This window comes from Mastomys coucha, unplaced genomic scaffold (assembly GCF_008632895.1).
Source record: "Mastomys coucha isolate ucsf_1 unplaced genomic scaffold, UCSF_Mcou_1 pScaffold9, whole genome shotgun sequence".
Taxonomy (NCBI): domain Eukaryota; kingdom Metazoa; phylum Chordata; class Mammalia; order Rodentia; family Muridae; genus Mastomys; species Mastomys coucha.
In genome coordinates, this window is record NW_022196915.1 from 33,421,602 (window position 1) to 33,440,858 (window position 19,257).

The 19,257-nt window shown below is 43.3% G+C and overlaps 1 protein-coding gene and 2 long non-coding RNA genes across 7 annotated transcripts in view; 2 read left to right on the forward strand and 1 right to left on the reverse strand.

The window, feature by feature from the left end:
• Window positions 1-221: 221 nt before the first annotated feature.
• On the reverse strand, window positions 222-11,051 carry LOC116084592. Of its 2 annotated transcripts, none has more exons than XR_004116173.1 (4): window positions 10,755-11,051; window positions 8,797-8,948; window positions 6,328-6,509; window positions 222-323 (listed from the first exon to the last, which is right to left on the reverse strand). It is a non-coding gene; the product is annotated as an uncharacterized LOC116084592 (long non-coding RNA). The 2 variants fall into 2 exon arrangements; XR_004116174.1 differs by lacking the exon at window positions 222-323 and adding an exon at window positions 5,104-5,147.
• Window positions 8,518-10,736, forward strand: LOC116084594. Its single transcript, XR_004116176.1, has 2 exons — window positions 8,518-8,591; window positions 10,226-10,736. It is a non-coding gene; the product is annotated as an uncharacterized LOC116084594 (long non-coding RNA).
• The window catches only part of Cdkn3 (cyclin dependent kinase inhibitor 3), a 10,956-nt gene continuing 2,699 nt past the window's right edge, over window positions 11,001-19,257 (forward strand). For 2 of the 4 annotated variants that reach the window (XM_031361662.1, XM_031361663.1), the window contains exons 1-5: window positions 11,001-11,133; window positions 13,171-13,253; window positions 15,220-15,275; window positions 15,680-15,724; window positions 18,243-18,465. In XM_031361662.1, the coding sequence (XP_031217522.1) occupies window positions 11,125-11,133; window positions 13,171-13,253; window positions 15,220-15,275; window positions 15,680-15,724; window positions 18,243-18,465 (416 nt within the window). In that variant the 5' untranslated portion in view covers window positions 11,001-11,124. Of the gene's footprint in view, window positions 11,134-13,156; window positions 13,273-15,219; window positions 15,276-15,679; window positions 15,725-18,242; window positions 18,466-19,257 lie in introns of all 4 variants that reach the window. The other 2 variants (XM_031361664.1, XM_031361665.1) reach the window with 2 other exon arrangements.

Sequence of the window (19,257 nt, forward strand, 5' to 3'; positions counted from 1 at the left end):
GGAGGGAGATGAAGTTGAGGAAGGTATTGTATGAAAGAAAAGGGAGATGAAGTTGAGGAAGGTATTGTATGAAAGAAAAATTTATTTTCTTTGTGTGTGTGTGCTTTGGTTTTGCTTCTTTTGTTTTGCTTTTTGCTTTTTTTGGTCTGTTTGATATTTTAAAAAATAATCTATTTTCAACTAAAAAACAAAACAAACAAACAAGATTCCACACACCTTTCCTTGATGAATCATGACTTTTCTGTTTTAGGCATAAATGAGAGTTCAGGAACATGGACTGAAATTTCCAGGTTCTTGTGTTCCAGGACAAACAGGGACACAACCTAAGGTAATAAAAAAGAAGAGTTTCTTAAGAATGAGAAAGTCGCTCCTCTTGAGAATAGAGGTGGGCTGGTTAGCTAGGGAAAGGCTAGCTAGTGCCGAGCCATGAGTCTCTCTATCGGTCTTTTACATAGCGCCCACCCCTCTCACATTTGTATGTCTTGTATGTCGGGCTTTTCCCACGCATGAGAAAAGACTTCCAGTCCTAGCCAACTGACAATTTATATGTTAATCCTGGTGCCATTTTCCCCAGTCCCTACTCTCCTGACACATTTCTGCTTTTGAGCTGTCACTGTAATTCCATTCCATGCAGGAAGCAGCAGCCATTGCACAGCCGAGGTGTAATGCTATCTTGAAAGCAGCAGCCATTGCACAGCCGAGGTGTAACGCTATCTTGAATTTCCTCCACCAAACAATTCAATACATCACAATTCAGCACCGAGCAAGTTCTCAAGACATGGGAAGAACAAATCCCAGTTCTTTGCCAGAATAGAATGCTGATTTATCTATATTGCAGATTCCTGCAGACTGCTCTCTGACCCTCATGTGTACCCACTGTCCCCATTTCTCTCAGCATTCTGGTCTTCCACAAACATATCAAAGCAGTCTGTTAAGCTCTGTCTACAGCATCCTAGGGCTCCTCTGACCTGTGGCTCCAGATCTGTGCTGTGGATAGATACCTCCCACAAACCAGGTCCAAACCTGACTGTGGTCAAGTTTACCACAGTCACAGCCTCAGTGTTTGGCAACTTTAGGATTACTAATTTATGTCGTTGCTGTGACAAAATACAGAACAGAAGCAACTTGAGGAAAGAAACATTCACTTTGACCCAAAGTTTAAAAAGTTATAATAAATTATAAATAAAATGCACAGCAGAGTCCACGGCAATAGGAGGCGGGGCTGGGACCTCTCCATTTTCATACTTTGGAAGTAAAGGATAAGGAATAGTAGCATTTGGTGAGCTATCTCCTTTCTCCCTTTCTATTCAGCCCAAGACTGCAGCCCATCAATCAGCTGGCTCCACACACGTTAAGGACCAGTCTTCTTTCATGCGTTAATCTCAGGAAATGCCCTCATAGATACACCCAAAAGTGAGCTTCACCAATGTCCTAGGTACTTCTTAATCTAATGAAGATTAAGCATCACATACTCAATAGTAGAATGAATGGAAAAAAAAAGTTACATAATATGTTATGATGGTTTGTACATGCTTGGGCCAGGAAGTGGCACTATTAGGAGGTTGGAGTAGGTGCGGCCTTGTTGGAGGAAGTGTGTGGGGTTGGGCCTTAAGACCCTTGTCCTAGCTGTCTGGAAGCCAGTCTACTAGCCTTCAGATAAAGATGTAGAACTCTCAGCTCCTCCTTCACCATGCTTGCCTGGATGCTGCCATGTTCCTGCCTTGATGAAAACGGGACTGAACTTCAGAACCTAAGACCCAGTCACTTTCCATGGGAACTTCCATAATGAAACAAGTAGCAAGAAGAAATACTTTAGCCTATTAAGTCTAAGCGAACAGGTTTTTTTGTTTGTTTGTTTTGTTTTTTTTAGCACAGAGACCCAAAGTGGTGTAATATGAAGAATTGCATGGTCTTTTTCTATACCATATAGGCATGGGCAAGCTTTTCTATAAAACACTGATTGTGAATATTGGGTTTTGCATGTATTAATCAGCAATGTTAATCAGCTTCTTGTTACTGCAAAATATCACCTGTGATATTCAACTCGAAAGGAGAGTTATTTTGGTTCAGTGTTTCAGAAGTTCCATAGTCACCTTGTGCTTTTGGGGGGGGGGGTATAGGGGATGGGGAGGAGGTATTTGGGCAGTATATCAGGTGGGAATGTGCAGAAAAATAGGATGTGCTCATCCTGCGGCAGCCATGAAACAGAGAGAAGAGGGGGAGGGGCCAAAGTCACAATACCCAGTTCAAGGGCACACTCGAAATGGCCTAATGCCCTCGACCTTGGGTTTACTCCCGAGTGGGTCCTCCCAGTAGGACCACAGGCTAGGGAAGCAAGCCTTCAGCATCTGGGCTTTTGTGGGATAGTCAAGTTCCCAACTGTAAGATGAGCATACTACCTCTGCTGTAACTGCTCAGCTGTCCTGTTAGACTCAGACACAGCCATGATCAATACCTAAATGGTTGGGTATACTGTGCTCCAGTAACAGTTTACAAAATGTGTCAACTTAGGGGAGGGAGGTATCTTAGTCAGGGTTTCTATTACAGCACAAACATCATGACCAAGAAGCAAGTTGGGGAGGAAAGGGTTTATTCAGCTTACTTCCACATTGCTGTTGATCACTAGAGGAAGTCAGGACTGGAACTCAAGCATGTCAGGAAGCAGGAGCTGACACAGAGGACATGGAGGCATGTTACTTACTGGCTTGTTTCCCCTGGCTTGCTCAGCCTGCTCTCTTATAGAACCCAAGACTTCCAGCCCGGGGATGGCACCACCCCCAAGGGGCCCTACCCCCTTGATCACTAATTGAGAAAGTGCCTTACAGTTGGATCTCATGGAGGCACTTCCCCAACTGAAGCTCCCTTCTCTGTGATAACTCCAGCCTGTGTCAAGTTGACACACAAAACCAGCCAGTACAGGAGGTATTAAAAAAAGAAAGAAAGAAAGAAAAAGAAACAAACAACAAAAAGGCCTGTCTCTGAAGAGAACATTGGAAGTTGAGCACAGCAAGCTCATTCTATACCCTAGCCCTCTGTTCCTTCGTGCCATGAGACCAATGCTTGAGTTCCCCTCTCTGCAGTTGGTAAGAGCTAGGATAGATTGGGACTGTGCTCACATGCTCATGCCTGCTGAAGTTGGATGTAACATTTCCATATCATTCAAAGGCACTCCTGGGCAGGAGAAGTGGGCAAGCACACTCTGGGAAGATGGAGAACATGATGAAAAGAAAGAAAGAAATCAGAGACAACTCCAAGTGGAGAGAAGATGAATGTTCTAGAATGAGGGAACATTAGATACCCTAAGAAGGCCCAGAGAGAACTTGTTCCCATAGTCATACAGAGCTGGGAATTAGCTGACCTGGAGCCTCTCTTGAGATCGTCAGCAGGAGGAGGGTAGGTTTCCTGTTGTTTGTTGGGTTTTATTGATGGTGTTTTGGTTTGGTTTGGTTTGGTTTGGTTTGATTTGGTTTGGTTTTATCTACGAATTGGCACACTATGCCTCTGAGGCTTCCCGCTACCTTCCGTCTCTGCCTATGTGCACAGCACCCTCTAAGAACCCTGCTCATTGACTATTGAGTTTGTTTTGTTGTTGTTGTTGTTTTGGTGGTTCTTTGTTTATTTTTGTTTTGTTTTGTTTTTAGTTAACAACTTTTCACATTAGTGTCAAACCTATCCATGAGGAAATTAAATATATTCTGTGTGTATATTTCTGGGAGAAATCTCTGGGAAGCCTGGACCTAATTTCCTCCAGGATTTGCCTTGTGCACCTTTCTATAAGATCTCCTCTGCTTTAGCTTGTGGTCCTTCACTCTAATCAAGCACAGCTAAGAGGGCAACTCTACGACTAAACCCTGGTGATCCCAGCAAATCAGTAAGCATTGAAGTGAGCATAGGGAACCCCTGCCCCCATCCAGCTGGCATCCAAGCAGGATGCTCTAAGACAATCCTGACTCACTGAAATATGGCTAAAGAAAAAACAAAACAAAACAAAAAAACAAAAAACAAACAAACAAACAAACAAAAACCACTTGAAAGGCAAAGCAAGTCTGGAAGGCAGAAGGTGACACATGTTTCATGCCTGGATATCTTGGGAGTTCCCCAGCATACGGAGCAGCTGCTTCCCTGTGTGTGTGTGAACTGCACATTCTCTGTGGAGTTTTGAGGTAATCTATCATCCTCCACGACAGTTGAAGGTATGAAAAGGCTGCAGTGTGAGATGAAAGCTTTAGATAAACCGTGTGTGGGGGGGGGGGGATTCAAACTTTTTGCCACTCTTTTCTCCACCCCAACTGTGCTGTACCACAATAACCAACATCCTTATGCTACTGTTGGAATCTGCCTTGGAATCGGCTGTCTTCCTCATTGAAGGCACAATTTCCCACCAAGTCCAGGGAGACCATTTTCCTAAATGACAAATAAAATAAATAGCTTTGAGTTATCTAGATGTACGCTAACAATTGATGTAAAATATTCTGTGCCTGTAACTTCATTTGAATCAGAGAAAACTGCAAAGGAGAGAATGCCCCAAGAGCACAGTGGCCTTCCAAGGGTGACTGGTGAACTGAAAACTACTGAGTGTGGAAAACAAAACCAATCTCCAAAGCTGGGGGGCTTTACTGGGATTTTTACTCGTTGAAGCAGCAGGAAGGAGGAGAGAACATGGAAAGACGGAGAGTGGCTAGGGACACTCTTAGAATTTTAAAACCTTTTTTAAAAAACTTTTTTTAAAAAAATTATACATACATATTTGTGCCAGTATCAACATATGTCACATGTGGGTGCTCTCAGAGGCCAAAAGATGTCATCAGATCCCCTAGAACTGGAGTTACAAGTTGTGAACTGCCTCGGTGTGAGACTGTAGGAACTGAACTCAAATCATCGACAAGAGCAGCCAGTGTTCTTAACAACTGATCATCTCTCCGACTCTACTCCGGAATTTTTAATGAATTGCTTAGCTTTGCTAATAAACTCCCAAACTCAGATCTCCAACCATCAGAAAGACTAGAGACTTCTTGACCTGGTGAACATACTTTGTTTTTCTTTTTACTTAACATTTTATTGAGTCTTTGTGAGTTTCACATCATGCACCCCGATCCCATTCATCTCCCTGTCGCTTCATACCACCTTCTGCCCTTGCAACCTCACTCCTAAAAGAAGGAAGAAAAAAATCTCACTGTGGAAGATGTCATGTGTCACAGTGTACCACACAGTATCCCCTTTTGTCCACACTTCTTACTTGCAAATGTTCATTGCAATGACTCATTGGTCTGGTTCAAGCCCTCTGGCTTCTGTCGTACTGTCAATACTAGAACCTCACAGGGATATCTGTTGTCGCCCTGTGTCATGGATATCCTGCTGCTTGGGATGTGTAGCATCAGCCCCTTCACATGTTCCCAGCATTTCATGGGTGGGGTAGATAGATGTTGGAGTGAGCCATTTCAAAGCCCTAAATCTGGGCCTGGGTTGTAGCTGAACTGGTCAGCCTGTACCCACACCACTAAGGTAAGCTATCCAGTACTGCCCTGGCTAGCTCACCCAATGCTGCAGCAGGCAAGAGGTAGGGTCAGCTCTCCCTCTATCATGCCCTGGGGCTAGCTCCAGTGTTTGTCACTTGGAGTTGGAACTTGTTATGGTCCTCTGTTACTGTCTAAAAAAAAAAAAAGTTTTGTGGCTGTAATTGTTTAATCCACCGATCAAAATTCTGACAGTGGCTCTGCGGTGAGTTTTAGCTCCAGGACCAGGTGTAATGAGCTCCCTAGAGCAGTGGTTCTCAGCCTTCCTAATGCTGCAGCCCTTTAGTACAGTTCCTCATGTTGTTGTGACCCGCAACCACAGAATTACTTTGTTACTACTTCTTAACATAACTTTGCTAGGGTTACGAATCATAATGTTAATATTTGATATGCATGGTATCTAATATTCAACCCCTGTGGTTCAACGACCCACAGGTTGAGAACCACTGCTCAAAAGTAAGCAAACTTAGGTTCAATGAATAAGATTCTAACTTGGGAGCCAGTTCAGATGGGGACAGTCCTCTGGGGAGACATAAGCTATGAAGTAATTATGGATTCTGACTGGATGACATGGTCACGGAAGGGGCTTTACTCTCTGATAGGACCATCTGAAATTGAGCAACTGTCTACCCCTATACTTCTGAGGTAGAAACCAGTTGTCTCCAAGCAAGTGACAGCCACCAGAAGCCACACCTCCCAATGCCTGTGACCTCCACCACTCCTAGTGGGCTGGAATCCAACCTGCTTTGGGAATGTGACCTCTATAGCTCGGGTGAACATTAGATGTGGTTTGCTGCATGGATTGATGGCTTACCTCTAGTATTCTTTTCTTCAGGTCATGTAGCTTTGATGGCAGTTTGATAATCAAAGGTGACAGTTACCGAAAAGAAATTCATCTATTCCAGGTTGCCCACGAGATAAATGATCAGAACAAAGCAGTGGGAAGTCTTGTCAACTCAGTTTCAAGCTTTCTGAAAGTTCAGGATTCTGTCCTGACTGAGAGTTGAACATGGCATGCCTTTAGGCTAAGTGGAATGTTGTACTTTAAATGGGAACCCCACCTCATCCCTCCTCACCCTGTACACATGTGTTTGAACACTTGGTCCAAAGCAAGCTGCACTGTTATGGGAGGTTATGGGACAATTAGGAGGTGGAGCCTCCCCAGAGGAAATGAGTCCTGACTGCAGATGGGATGTGACCAGCTAGACTCCTGCTCTTGCCACCATTGCCCTCCTTACCTACTTCACCTCTTCCCCACCATTATGGAATGATTCCCAGGAAACATATGCTAAAATAAACCCCTCCTCCTTAAGTTGCTTCTTGTGAGGACTTTGGTCATGATAATGAGAAAACTAACCAGGAAGTTGGATCTGAGAAGTTGCTCTCGCTATGATAAACCTGGTCGTGTGGTTCTTTGGTATATGGAACAGATTTTCTGGAAAGAATGTGTGTGGTGGTTTGAATGCTCTATTAGGAGGTATGGCCTTCTTGGAATAGCTGTGGCCTTCCTTATTGGATGAAGTGCGAATGAAGTGCATCACTGAGTAGGCAGGCTCTCAGAGTTCCTAGTGTTCAAGCTCTGTCCAGTGCTGAAGAGACTCCCTTGCTGTCTGCCTACAGAAGACAATCTTTCCTGGTTGCCTTCGGATCAATATCTAGAATTCTCTGCTCATCCAGCACTATGTCTGCCTGCACACTGCCATGCTTCCTGCCTTGATGATAATGAACTGAACCTCTGAAACTGTAAGCCAGCCCCAATTAAATATTGTCCTTTATAAGAATCGCCTTGATCAGGGCTGGTGAGATGGCTCAGTGGGTAAGAGCACTGACTGTTCTTCCGAAGGTCCTGAGTTCAAATCCCAACAACCAATTAAAAAAAAAAAAAGAATTGCCTTGATTACAGCAATGGAACCCTAACTAAGACAACGTGGAACAGTTTTCAGCTTCGGACTAGAAAATCCCTGGAGAGCTGTAACTAGTGCTTACAACAGTCATTCTGGCAGAAGTATAGAAGATTACAATCCCAAGAAAATTCGGGCAGTGGAAACCTGGCTTATGAGGTTTCAGGGAACAAGAATGCTATCAGAAACTGCTAAAGAGCATCTTTCCTAGTTCCTTTTCCTACTCCTATGATGAAATATCCTGACAAACCTACTTAGAGGAGAAAAGCTTTATTTGGTTCATAGTTTGAGGACACAGTCTGTAGTTAGAGGAAGTCCTGATGGCAAAGGCTTATGGCAACAGGTCTTGTTTTATCAAGGCAGGAAACAGAAGGGTGAGAGAATTCTCTCAGCTCACTTGTGCCATCTACACAGATCTATAACTAACACCTACTACCTTCACTAAGCCAAGGAAGATCGGGTGACTCGAATGCTTCAGTTCAGGATGCGACTGACCGGCAGAGAAACAAGCTGATGGCACTAGACAGGTGGCTCAGATCTGTGCTCTTGTGGTGCTCACAGACCTGTGTTCATTTCCTAGCACCCAACTGGGACAACTCACAATTGCCTGTGAGTTCAGTGGATTCAAAGCCCACTTTTGGCCTTCATGGGCACAAGACATGTACATGGTGCACATAGATGCATGCACACACACATACATACACATAAAGTAAGAAGAAATAAACCTTGAAAAAGGAGAGAAACTTAGGAGGACTCACTTCCTAAAACCTATACTGACGTGTTGTATTAGCTATTTTTGCTTTACAGTGAACAAAACACCTGGCATAGGCAACTTGAGGGAGGATTTCTTTGGGCTCACTCTTTCAGACATTTCATTGTGTCACATGAGTGGGCATAGAGAAGCAGAACAATGCACACCATGGTGGAGAGGATGCGGGGGGGGGCACTGGTAGTAGAAAGGGGGTCATATACCCCAATGCCCACCCTTAGAGATCTATGCCCTCAAATGAGGATTTTTGAACTCATCAGTGTTCCATAGTAAAAGGAGACAGTTCCATACACACCCTCCTCTGAGTTTCTAGAACTTCCCAGAACAGTGCCGCCAGCTGGGCTGAGGCATCCAGGACAGGACCCTGTGAGGGATATTTCAGACTCAAACAGTAATACATGCTTATGGGTAAGCAAGTAAGGCTGGAAGTGGGGTGTGGTTTGTGGGGTTTGCTGCCGTATCAGCTTCCCTAGGTCACCTCCTCAGCCCACACTTCCAGTGTTCCCATCCCTGAGCCTCTTGCCCACCTCACTCCGCACACAGGGCACTGTTTCTCATCACACCTCGTGTGTATCTTGTCATCCCATATGTCCCACTTCCTGGCTCTGCTCACCTCTCGGTGTCCTGGGAGTAAACGGAATGTGGCAGATGTTTCAGCCTGACGAACCTCTGAGATGATGAGATTGGAGATGCGCTATGAGAAAGCCATGTCCTAACAACTACGCTTTCCCTACTTCATGGTTTCACACAGGCTATTCTGCTATTCTGTGAAATATATGAAAATTTATTTAAAACTTTGCAAAGTCACTATACTTAAAGAGCCCACTATCCTAGTCACATATCAGAAAGTAGAAGCTTAAATACTGGATGATACTTGAACTATATACCCTCATTGAGGCTCTTATATATTATTCTACGTCCAACATTGACTTTTTTAGTGGGTGTTAACCGGTTCCCTATGTCTATTGCAATATTATCTAAGGAAGCAGATTTATATTAAAAGAGAGTATCTACAAAGTAGCATTTCTTGCTTTGTTATTCTAACTTAATCTTCGATTTTTGGAAATGAGCAGCCAATATGGAAAGCATGAATCTAAAATCCCAGAGGGTCTCCATGTTCATGTTGTGCACTGTACTAGCCTGTTTTATGTGTCAACTTGACACAAGCTAGAGTCATCAGGGAGGAAGGAGCCTCAGTTGAGGAAGTGCCTCCATGAGATCCAGCTATAAGGAATTTTCTCAGTTAGTGATCCATGGGGGGGGTGGGGAGTCGAGTCTATGGTGTGTGGTGCCATCCCTAGGCTGGTGGTCCTTCCTTCTATAAGAAAGCAGGCTGAGCAAACCAGGGGAAGGAAGCCAGTAAGCAACACCCTTCCACGACCTCTGTATCAGCTCCTACTTCCTGGTTCCTGCCCTGTTTGAGCTCCTATCCTGACTTTCTTCAATGATGAACAGCAATGTAGAAGTGTAAGCTAAATAAACCCTTTCCTCCCCTCACTTGCTTTTCAATCATGGTATTTCATTACAGTAAGAGAAACCCTAACTAAGACATGCATTGACCTGGCTAAACCAGGTGCTCAGATAGTTGGGAAACCACTATTATGAATATTAGGGGATGTAATTTACATTTGAGTTGGTAGACTTTGGGCAAAGCAGATTGTCTTCCATGGTACTCAGTTGGAAGCCTGAATATGATGAAAGATAAGCTTTTCCTTGCACAAGGAGGATTCTTTTGCTTATGGTTTTCACAGTTCATTTACAACACAGATTCTTCCTCGCCCCACAGCCTTCTTGCCTTTGAACTTGAGTCAACAGCCACTAACTTCTCACTGGATTTTGAACTCACCAGCATTCCAAAGTCATTTATTTTATACACATGTGTGTGTGCGCACACACACACACACACACAGTTCTATTTCTCTGGAGGACCTTGACTAATGCGATTTCTTATTCAAACTGTGCTATCTTCTTTCCCTAACTAGTAGCTCTGTGCCCACTGACTTTGACATAAGAGTAACAGAGGAAACTTCTGCTTTTTTCAGATTCCAAGATACTATTGCTCCAGGTGACTTCCTGTCCATAGCCAGCTAAATGAAGACTGAAAATGGAATGCTGGGGCAGGGGAGTTCCTGGAGAGAAGATTCAGCAATAAAGAGCATGTCTTCTCGGAGAGGACCCTAGTTCTGTTCCTAGTACCCATGTAGCAGGCTCAGGGCAGTTTTATATTGGCGCTGATTGTGTAAAAGCCTGCCAAGGTCGACTCCCACCAACACCCCCAGTATCATTTTATCTCCTTTTCATACAATATTAGCACATTCCTATTTGGTGAACAGGAAGGCTCATCTACACATTAGCTTGTGTACATCCTGGAATGGTGAAGAACATTCAATGTCAAGTAAGCCTATGCTCTTTGTTTAGTATTCTCCATAGTATCTCTAAGACTACATATGACTGCAGTGATAGTTTTCACAGGGATGCCTCCGATGCAGGGCTCTCTGGCACCAATCACCACGCCCTGAAAATTAAAACAATTTAAAAGAAAACTTTAAGAAACCTGACAAATCTCCCTACCCTTGTATCATTAGGAAATTCCGTCCAGAAAGTCTCCAAAACGCTGGGCTTGAAGGGGAACCACTTCGCCCCGCCCCTTGCTACATCCACGCCCCCAACTGGCGGAGGGGCGGAGCCCTCCAGCCAATCCGCTTTCTTCCGGGCCCTCCTTCCGCGCGTCTTTCAAAGGCTTCCTCCAAACCAATGAGCAGTCAGAGGCTGAGCCAGGGCCGGGAGTAAGAAACAGAGCGAGGATATGATTGGTTGCTGGAACGCCCCGCGCCACCTCCCACGCGGGCGGACCAATGGGCTGACGGTGGCGGGCTCGTCGCGGGCCGCGTCGTGGAGGCTGCGAGGCGGCGGCACTGGTTACGGCGTGTGGCGACCCACGATGAAGCCGGTAAGTGGGGCCGGCGGGGCCCGAAGGACCCTCGCCACTGGGACAGACGCTGGCGGCCCTCGGCTGCGTTGCTGGGCGGCCAGCGGTGCGACTCGCACAGTAACCGCCCTGCGCGTCGCGGAGGCGGAGTGGCAGAGCTGTGGCACTGCGGTTCGCTGACCGCCTGCGGGGGCTCATGACGACCCTGCCAGAGAGGGCCAAGCCATTCAGCTTGACAGCTCGGATGCAAAGGCTTGTCACGACCTGGTTTGTGGGTGGATTAATGCCTCAGATGCAGAGGCTGTCACGGCCGGGTTTGTAGGTGGCTTGATGCCTCAGATAGATGCAAAGGCTGTCACGACCCCGTTTGTAGGTGACATCACGATAGCCACCATCCCTCAGAAATCTCTTGGCACTGCATCCTGTTTCCTGCAGATCAGAATCCCTGGGCCTAGGGAATGCAGGGACGTCTTGCCTGTTAGGGTTTATCCACACCTGGCTGAGAGGGGTGGAGTGAATGGGTCACACAAGCTTAAAATCTGGTTTTATAGGAAAAAGAAAAGGGGTCTTGGCCATGAGTTGGAAGCCCCACCTGACATATAGTTTCTACTTCATAGCTGACACCCTACTTAAAGACTTCATTTGGCTTCCATTGAGTTTTATACCAAAGAGCAATCCAAAGAAACCCCAGTCTATTGTTTAAGTCAGTTATCACCTGTTCCTCCAGCAAGACTTTTATAGAAGAGCTTGAAAGCCAAGCAGTCAGGTGGTTACCCTTGCAAGTCCTGTGTCCACTGTGTCAGCTGGCCTTCACTCCTGCCTATGACTCCACTGTCAGAAGAGGAAAAGTGAACTTTCTGACCTCTGGTATAGAGGCACTGAATACAAGCAGAGCCTCCGATTTCTTCCTCTGTTAAGGTCTGCCTGCTTTGGTACACAAGAGTGAGTCCTCAGTAGTCCACTGCTGCCTGGGAAGGTGTAGATCAGTCCTGTTTTGGATTGATGTGGGAATCTCTCAGCCACAGCATACTTTCTCCTTTTGAATTTCATTAAACTGATAGCTTTGTATACGTTTATTGTTCAAATGTCTGATCTCAGATGGTTCCAACTAGGGAGTGGGAAGGGTATTTTTTTTTCTTCCACATATAAATACTGCATCCAGAACTCAGTTACACCTGCTTATTAGATCAGCATATAAGGTCCATCTGGATTCTTGTAATCCACTAATTCATAAAGATAGGGGAAAATGGCTCACCTGTATGTCTACTCAATTGCTAGGCAATATGGAGTTATTTTTTAGAAAGGAGGTGAGCTTTGTCTCTTCTGTGTCGTCTCTACTGAATACACAATCCTCCACCCTTCCACCTATATTGTGTTTTCTTTTGAGCCAGCCTGGCCATGTATACCATTGCTCTAGAACTTGTGCTTCAGTCTCCCCAATGCTGAAATCAAAGTCTTGCACTATCATACCTGGCTTAGCTCTTGAATTTTCACACTGACTGTTTTAACTTCCCAGTCTACCTACAAGCCTGCAGTTTCTTCATCAAAGCTTAGCTCAATGGTCTCTATGAAATCCTTCCTCGCTCCCTAAATGCTCAGTCATTCCTTATGCTCTACAGCACACGGTTTCTGCTAGTTTAACACTTTTGCTATTCTGTAATCTTGCACACCACTGTCTCTTTAGCTATGGGTCTTCAGAGCACACAAATAAGGAGGTCTAAGAAATATTTGAGACGGAATGGGCAAACCATACTTCAGAATTGAGGAAAACTGATCCAGAATAAACTTAGGTGGCTTGTCTGATATTATCCAAGGACCAGTTCCAGGAGCCAGATATTCTTTTGGTCTAAGTCCAGTTCTACCCAATGTACAGTGCTGTGATTAATCAAATAGTCAACAGTAATAATTTACTACTGACATTGCTGATCTGATAGCCCAGATTAATGACTGAGAAAACTGCAAATAATTAATTCAGTGGGTGTTTAATGACGGATCAGCTATGTGGAAATTATATGCAAATGTTCCTTTTAGTAATTTAATATAGCATCTCTTTTGAAGCCCCTTTCAATACAAGCAAGTGAGTTCGATTCTTCAGACGAAGAACCTGCTGACGATGAACAGACTCCAATTCAAATTTCATGGTATGTCAGCATTTCAGTGGTGAGTTATAATATTTGATGTTATATCATATTTGGGCAAGGTCATGCTTCTAACTGAAAATATCAAGTATTCTCTGTGCTAGCTAAAGAGTTTTAATCTTTTAGAGGTTTTCTTACTCCATTATTTATTTTATTGTCTGATAGGAAATGAAACTACACTTCTCTCTTTTAATCCTTTAGACACTGAGGGGAAAAAAACTCTTTGCAGCTACAAGTAAATTGAGGAGGAGTTTTTAAAATGATATCCAACCAAGATTTATGTATTCTTTTAGAGTTTGAGAAACAGCAATACCATCTGGGTGGTGGTAGCACACAGCTTTAATCCCAGCACTCAGGAGGCAGAAGCAGGTAGAGCTCTGAGTTTAAGGCCAGCCTGGTCTACAGAGTGAGTTCCAGGACAGCCAGGGCTACACAGAGAAACCCTGTCTCAACAAACAAACAAAAAACAAAAAAATGCATCTGAGAGAAACAGTATTGCCTAAAATAGAATATTTAATAATGAATCAGTAAGTTAAATCCTATTTAATACACAGATCTATTGGTCATGGTGATACGTCTATCAGCAGACCATTTAAATTAAAGCCACATGAGTATAACTGTATTTCTACCTAACATACACGACTGAAGGGAGGAAGGCTCATTTCAGCCCATCATCTTTGAGATTTCCACCCACTGTAGCAGGGAGAGTGCATGGCGGGACACAGGAACTCAGACTATGGTTGCTAGGAAGCCAAGTAGAATGGGAACATGAAGTAGCCAGGGAAGGTCATGCCCCAACAGCACGTTTTCCAGTCAGCCAAGCACTCTTAACCACTCACCTTCCTGTAATCCATTCTTTAGATTAGGACCTCCAGGACCTTAACAATCCCTTAGGCAGTTCTTAGTGCAGTCAGGTGGACCAACGTCAGTCAAGGTTTCCCCGTTAATCAATTCCCAAGTCTCGGCCTGAGACTTAAGGTCATGCCAGGGTGTCTGCAACCAGCAATTAAACGGTACCTCTCATCTCCATAAAGCCAGTGGTCTTACCAGGATATGGCTTAACCATCTACTCATGCCCCAGCACAGAAAATTAAAGTTCTGATCCCTTCCCCTCCACAGGAAGAGTGAGGACTGAGTATTGTCTTTTATTCTGTCATCGAATAAGTACTACCTTTTCTTCAGAACTAAATCTAGTTTCCCATCCCAGCTGTTGTTTCTGTGATGGCTGTCTTCTCTCAGTACTCATCTCCTGACACACAGATGGGGAGCCTCTATCCCTGAGTATTGTAAACTAGGACTCTGAGTTCTAGAAACATTTTCCATTTTAATCAAAAATATTGACAACAAAAAATGGTATCTTGTTCTCTTCATATGAAATTATACCTATTAGGCGGCTTTTCCAAAAAAAGCTTAACACTGCAAAACTAATATTAAGAAGGAATTTTCCAGTTCACTCAACTAAGGTTACTATTGACTGAGCACCTCCGCTTCTGAAGTCTGAAATAGGCCAAATCAGAACTTTTGTGAGAATCACATGAGCACCCGAAAAACTATTTCTGTTTGGAGCATTTTGACTTTTAGGTATTCGGACTGGGATACTCAGTTGATCAAGTCTATGCAACCCTTCTAGCATCTCGAAACTAGAAAGCATCTGGCCCTAAGCTTTTGGGATCATACCACAGGGTCACTGGCTCTACCTGTCGAGTATTCAGGAACCATGACCTTCATGGTAAACTCTTAACTTGCTCTTTTAGATTTAATTGGCATTGAAGTCAGTCAGTCCCCGTTTCCATACTTTTGCTCATTGTAGGCCTTCCTGTTCCCCACATCTGACTATGGACTGGTGTCCGTGGCTGCTGTAAAATGTTAAAGCAGCCTTCCCTACTCTGTGGCAGGCGCTCTTGTTGGGCAGGCTCAACTGCCATTTGTACAATTTTAAAAACTAAGCTTGATACATTTTTCTTCGCAGGCTGCCTCTGTCACGAGTGAACTGTTCTCAGTTTCTTGGTTTATGTGCTCTTCCAGGTAGGTAAGGACACTCAGGTGGCTTCCTGTTAATGTGAGAGGCGATTTTGGTGAGCTGACAGGTGGCTCAGTGCATACAGACTGGTGAGCTTGTTTTAGAGAGGCCTTCAGGAACACCTTCTGCATCCAGAGCTACATTTCTAACTTGCCCAATTCAGTGAGATTTAAAGCCAGGTACAAATGAGGCTAAGACTATGGCCAGGAGCTCCTTCAGTAAAATGTACCAATCTCCACAGCTATGTCTCTAAGAGTCTAGAAATTACTATGTACATTTAAAATAGAATTGAAACATGAATAGCTATATGCAATGACTTTTTACAGTAGCTTGTTTATATGTTCAAGTACGCTTTCTTATACAACTGACTGTAAACAACTGATTGTTTTTTTACTTGCCTTATCTATAGGTTGTAAATTTAAAGATGTTAGAAGAAATATTCAAAAAGATACAGGTAGGTTCACTGTGACAGAAGCCTACTACTAGTCTTGTTTTAAGCCTGAAATCTGCCTAACTACATTCTCTTCTCATATAAATAAAATTCTTACAGCATTTCTAACTGTGAACTTCTAGAATGTGAAGAGGTATCTATGATGGGCCAAGGGCTCATCATTTATCTGAACACAGTTTGTTGTTCAGAGTCCTAGATATGAATGCAAACTCTGATGACAGACTATGCCTGTTTGAGGGAGAAAAGTATGTAAATAGAAAAGCTGCACACTGCAGTGCCCGTACACTGAGCGCATGTTCCCTGCGGACTTCGCAGTGGTAGTATAAATTAAGCCCGCGCTGAGAACCCAGGGATCCATCCTCGATCAGATACAGATAGCCAGCACACAGGTGGGCAAGGCAGCATGAACCACTGCCTTGCTCACAATGTTCATGCCTCTGCAGCCTCCACTAATCACATCCAACATTCTACCTGCATGTTACCTGACAGGAACAAATGTGAAATTCCACAGTACTTTATGGAATAGTGTAACCTACTTAAAACACAAAGAGCTTTACCACACAGGAAATAAACATCCACAGTTTGATGCTGACCAACAGAGTTTTTAAAGTCATAATACTTTATGCTACTTATTCTGGAATACCAGTTGATTAATATACTTTATTTCTTATCTATCAAAAAGATGAGAAGAAAGTCAGGCACGATAGCGCACGCCTTTGATCTCAGCAAAGAGGCAGGCAGCCTGGTCTACATAGCAAACTCCAGGCTAGCAAGAGGATAGCAAAAACAAAAAGGATGAAACGAAACTAATATTTGAATTGGCCCTTGTATAATTTATAAACATGTTCTGCATTAGATATACATACGATAGGAGATATTTACATGTTCCACTTGGAGAACATGTAAGTTATAAGCAAATACTATTTAAATCATTGGTTCAAAACTAATATTACACATTTTGGAATTTCCAATTTATTATCAGCTTTTATAAAAAGATCTAGTTTTTTCATTAACTTTTTTTTAAACAATGAAGTCACACATAGAATCCTTTATATAGAACATATCAAAACACCTGGTGGGGAAGACCTAAAACATCCCTGTGATGTGTCCTCTAAGAAAATCTGTAACCACCGTATTAGAATCTATCCAACGTGGACAGAAAACATTATAGAAAAATTACTCTGTCTTCTGAAAGCTTTACTAACTTAACTACATGTTAAAATTCTTTCACAATTGTAAAAATATACAATGTTTAGGCCACATTTCCCTCATTTCTGCCTGCCTTCTCTCTTTAGATCCTTTCCTTGCCCCACATAATCTCTACTTTCCTAATATATATTTACATATTTATATTTATATTTATTACATGTAATAGGAATATCATGTGTGTATAATATATATCCACACAAGAGAAAATACAAAATCATGCAAATTAGTAAGATCATTTTGATCTTTATTCTCTGTCTTTGTAATAAGGTATATGCTTTATACCTCAGCTGTAAAAACTTTGTACTTAGATAGATGAATGCCCACAGTTGGGGCTGGGAATTATTTATTTTGAAATAAATAATCCAGAATGAATACTGCCATAAGGAAGGTCCAGAAGCTAGAGAGATGGCTCGGTGGTTAAAAGTGGGTACTGCTTTTGCAGATGACCAGCATGCAGTTCCCAGAGCCTACATGGGGTAGCTTATGACTACCTGTAAATTCAGATCCCAGGGATACAAAGTCCTCTTCTGGCCTCCACAGGCACCTGCACACACGTGCATATACCCCTATCCTGACATACATTTATATGCACAGTTAAAAAAAGAAAAAATAATTTTTTGTTTGTTTTTCGAGACAGGGTTTCTCTGTGTAGCCCTGGTGTCCTGGAACTCACTCTGTAAACTAGGCTGGTCTTGAACTCAGAAATCCACCTGCCTCCCAAGTGCTGGCATTAAAGGTGTGTGCCACCATTGCCTGGCAGGGAAAAAATATGTTTAAGTTCCAGAAAAAAAAAAATCTTACAGAAATATTTCTTGGTTCCCACTATTAAAATGAAAAGAGCTAAACCATATAAGGTTAGTGCAGCTAATGTCTTCTTTTCTCAAGATCTAGTCAACAGAAATAAATCCACATTACTGTGGTACAGTGCAGAACAGGGGAAGAATGTTAAGAGCTGGAGATAATTTATGATGCTTGCCTGAGTATCAACATGGCTGATTTCATGGGAGTAGGAGGGAGAGACTTAAAAATAGTGCTATCAATTTATTGCAAGGGAAAAAAAACATGTTTTTATGTAAGAATATCAATACCATCAGTCAATCCTGAAATTCACTCAAAAGCATTTTACTCATAAATCAATCTTGTTTAATTCTTATCAGCTTTTGTTTCAGATATTTTTATTAGTATTTCATAGTTAGAAAGTTTCACCTGTTACTAGTTTGGTTGAAAAATGTAATTCCATATTCTCTCTCTTGATCATATTTAAATGTGTCCTGTTTTATGCACGCGTCTGTGTGTCTTGGTCTGTTGGCAGAGGAACTAAAGAGTTATGGGATCCAAGACGTATTTGTTTTCTGCACCAGAGGGGAACTGTCAAAATATAGAGTCCCAAACCTTCTGGACCTCTACCAACAATATGGAATTGTCACCCATCATCATCCGATCCCAGATGGAGGGACTCCCGACATCGGCAGCTGCTGGGAAATCATGGAGGAGCTGGCCACCTGCCTCAAAAACAACCGGAAAACCCTGATACAGTACGTTCTTCCCCAGATACCACACAAGCAATATGTCAGTCACAATGACTCTTTGAGCTGCTCAGCTTGACGTCCCTCTGCTGTCAGGACTAGAGCTAATGCATGAAAAGTGCAAGACAGGCCTGGGACGGAGGAAGCACTCACACACTTCCTATTTCCACACTTCAAGGGTATTGGCAACGAGCAAGTTTCTAAGACTTGTTTTTCAAAGATCCTAAAGCAACTTGTATCTTTGCAGATATCAAGGTAGTTAAGTTTAGTGAAGCTCAGCAAATTCTACCCCAACAGGTTCCAGCAGCCAAAACCCCCACCTGATGCTTAAACAGAAAAGCTAGGCAGATGGGAGATCTTGCATTGGGAGAATGCAATGCTTCAGGCTCCCTTAAGTGGCATCTGATGCCTGGGCTTTGCTTTTTTACCCTACAGTACACTCTTGAGGATCTCTGAAGGTGATTTAAAGGAGTGTTTTCCAGCTTTGACCGATGTTTTCCTGGAAGGTGTGATTGAGACAGAGGAAGGATTATTGTGTGGTTGGCTGGCACTTGCTCAGACCTACTCAGATTTTACCAAAATAGTCTTGATTCCTGCTTGTTTAGTGTTCCACTTCTCAGATGTAGGGTTTGGGGTTCCATAGACACTAAGGCCTTCTTTGACCCTTAGAGGAATTCAGAATACCCCCCAACACTGAATGAGCAGGCACTGCCTCAGGTGTAACTCAGCAATGCTAATCTGAGGGCACGGGCTGTGCCTGGGGCTGGAGAAGTAAATAGTAGGCAGACAGGAAATCGTGAG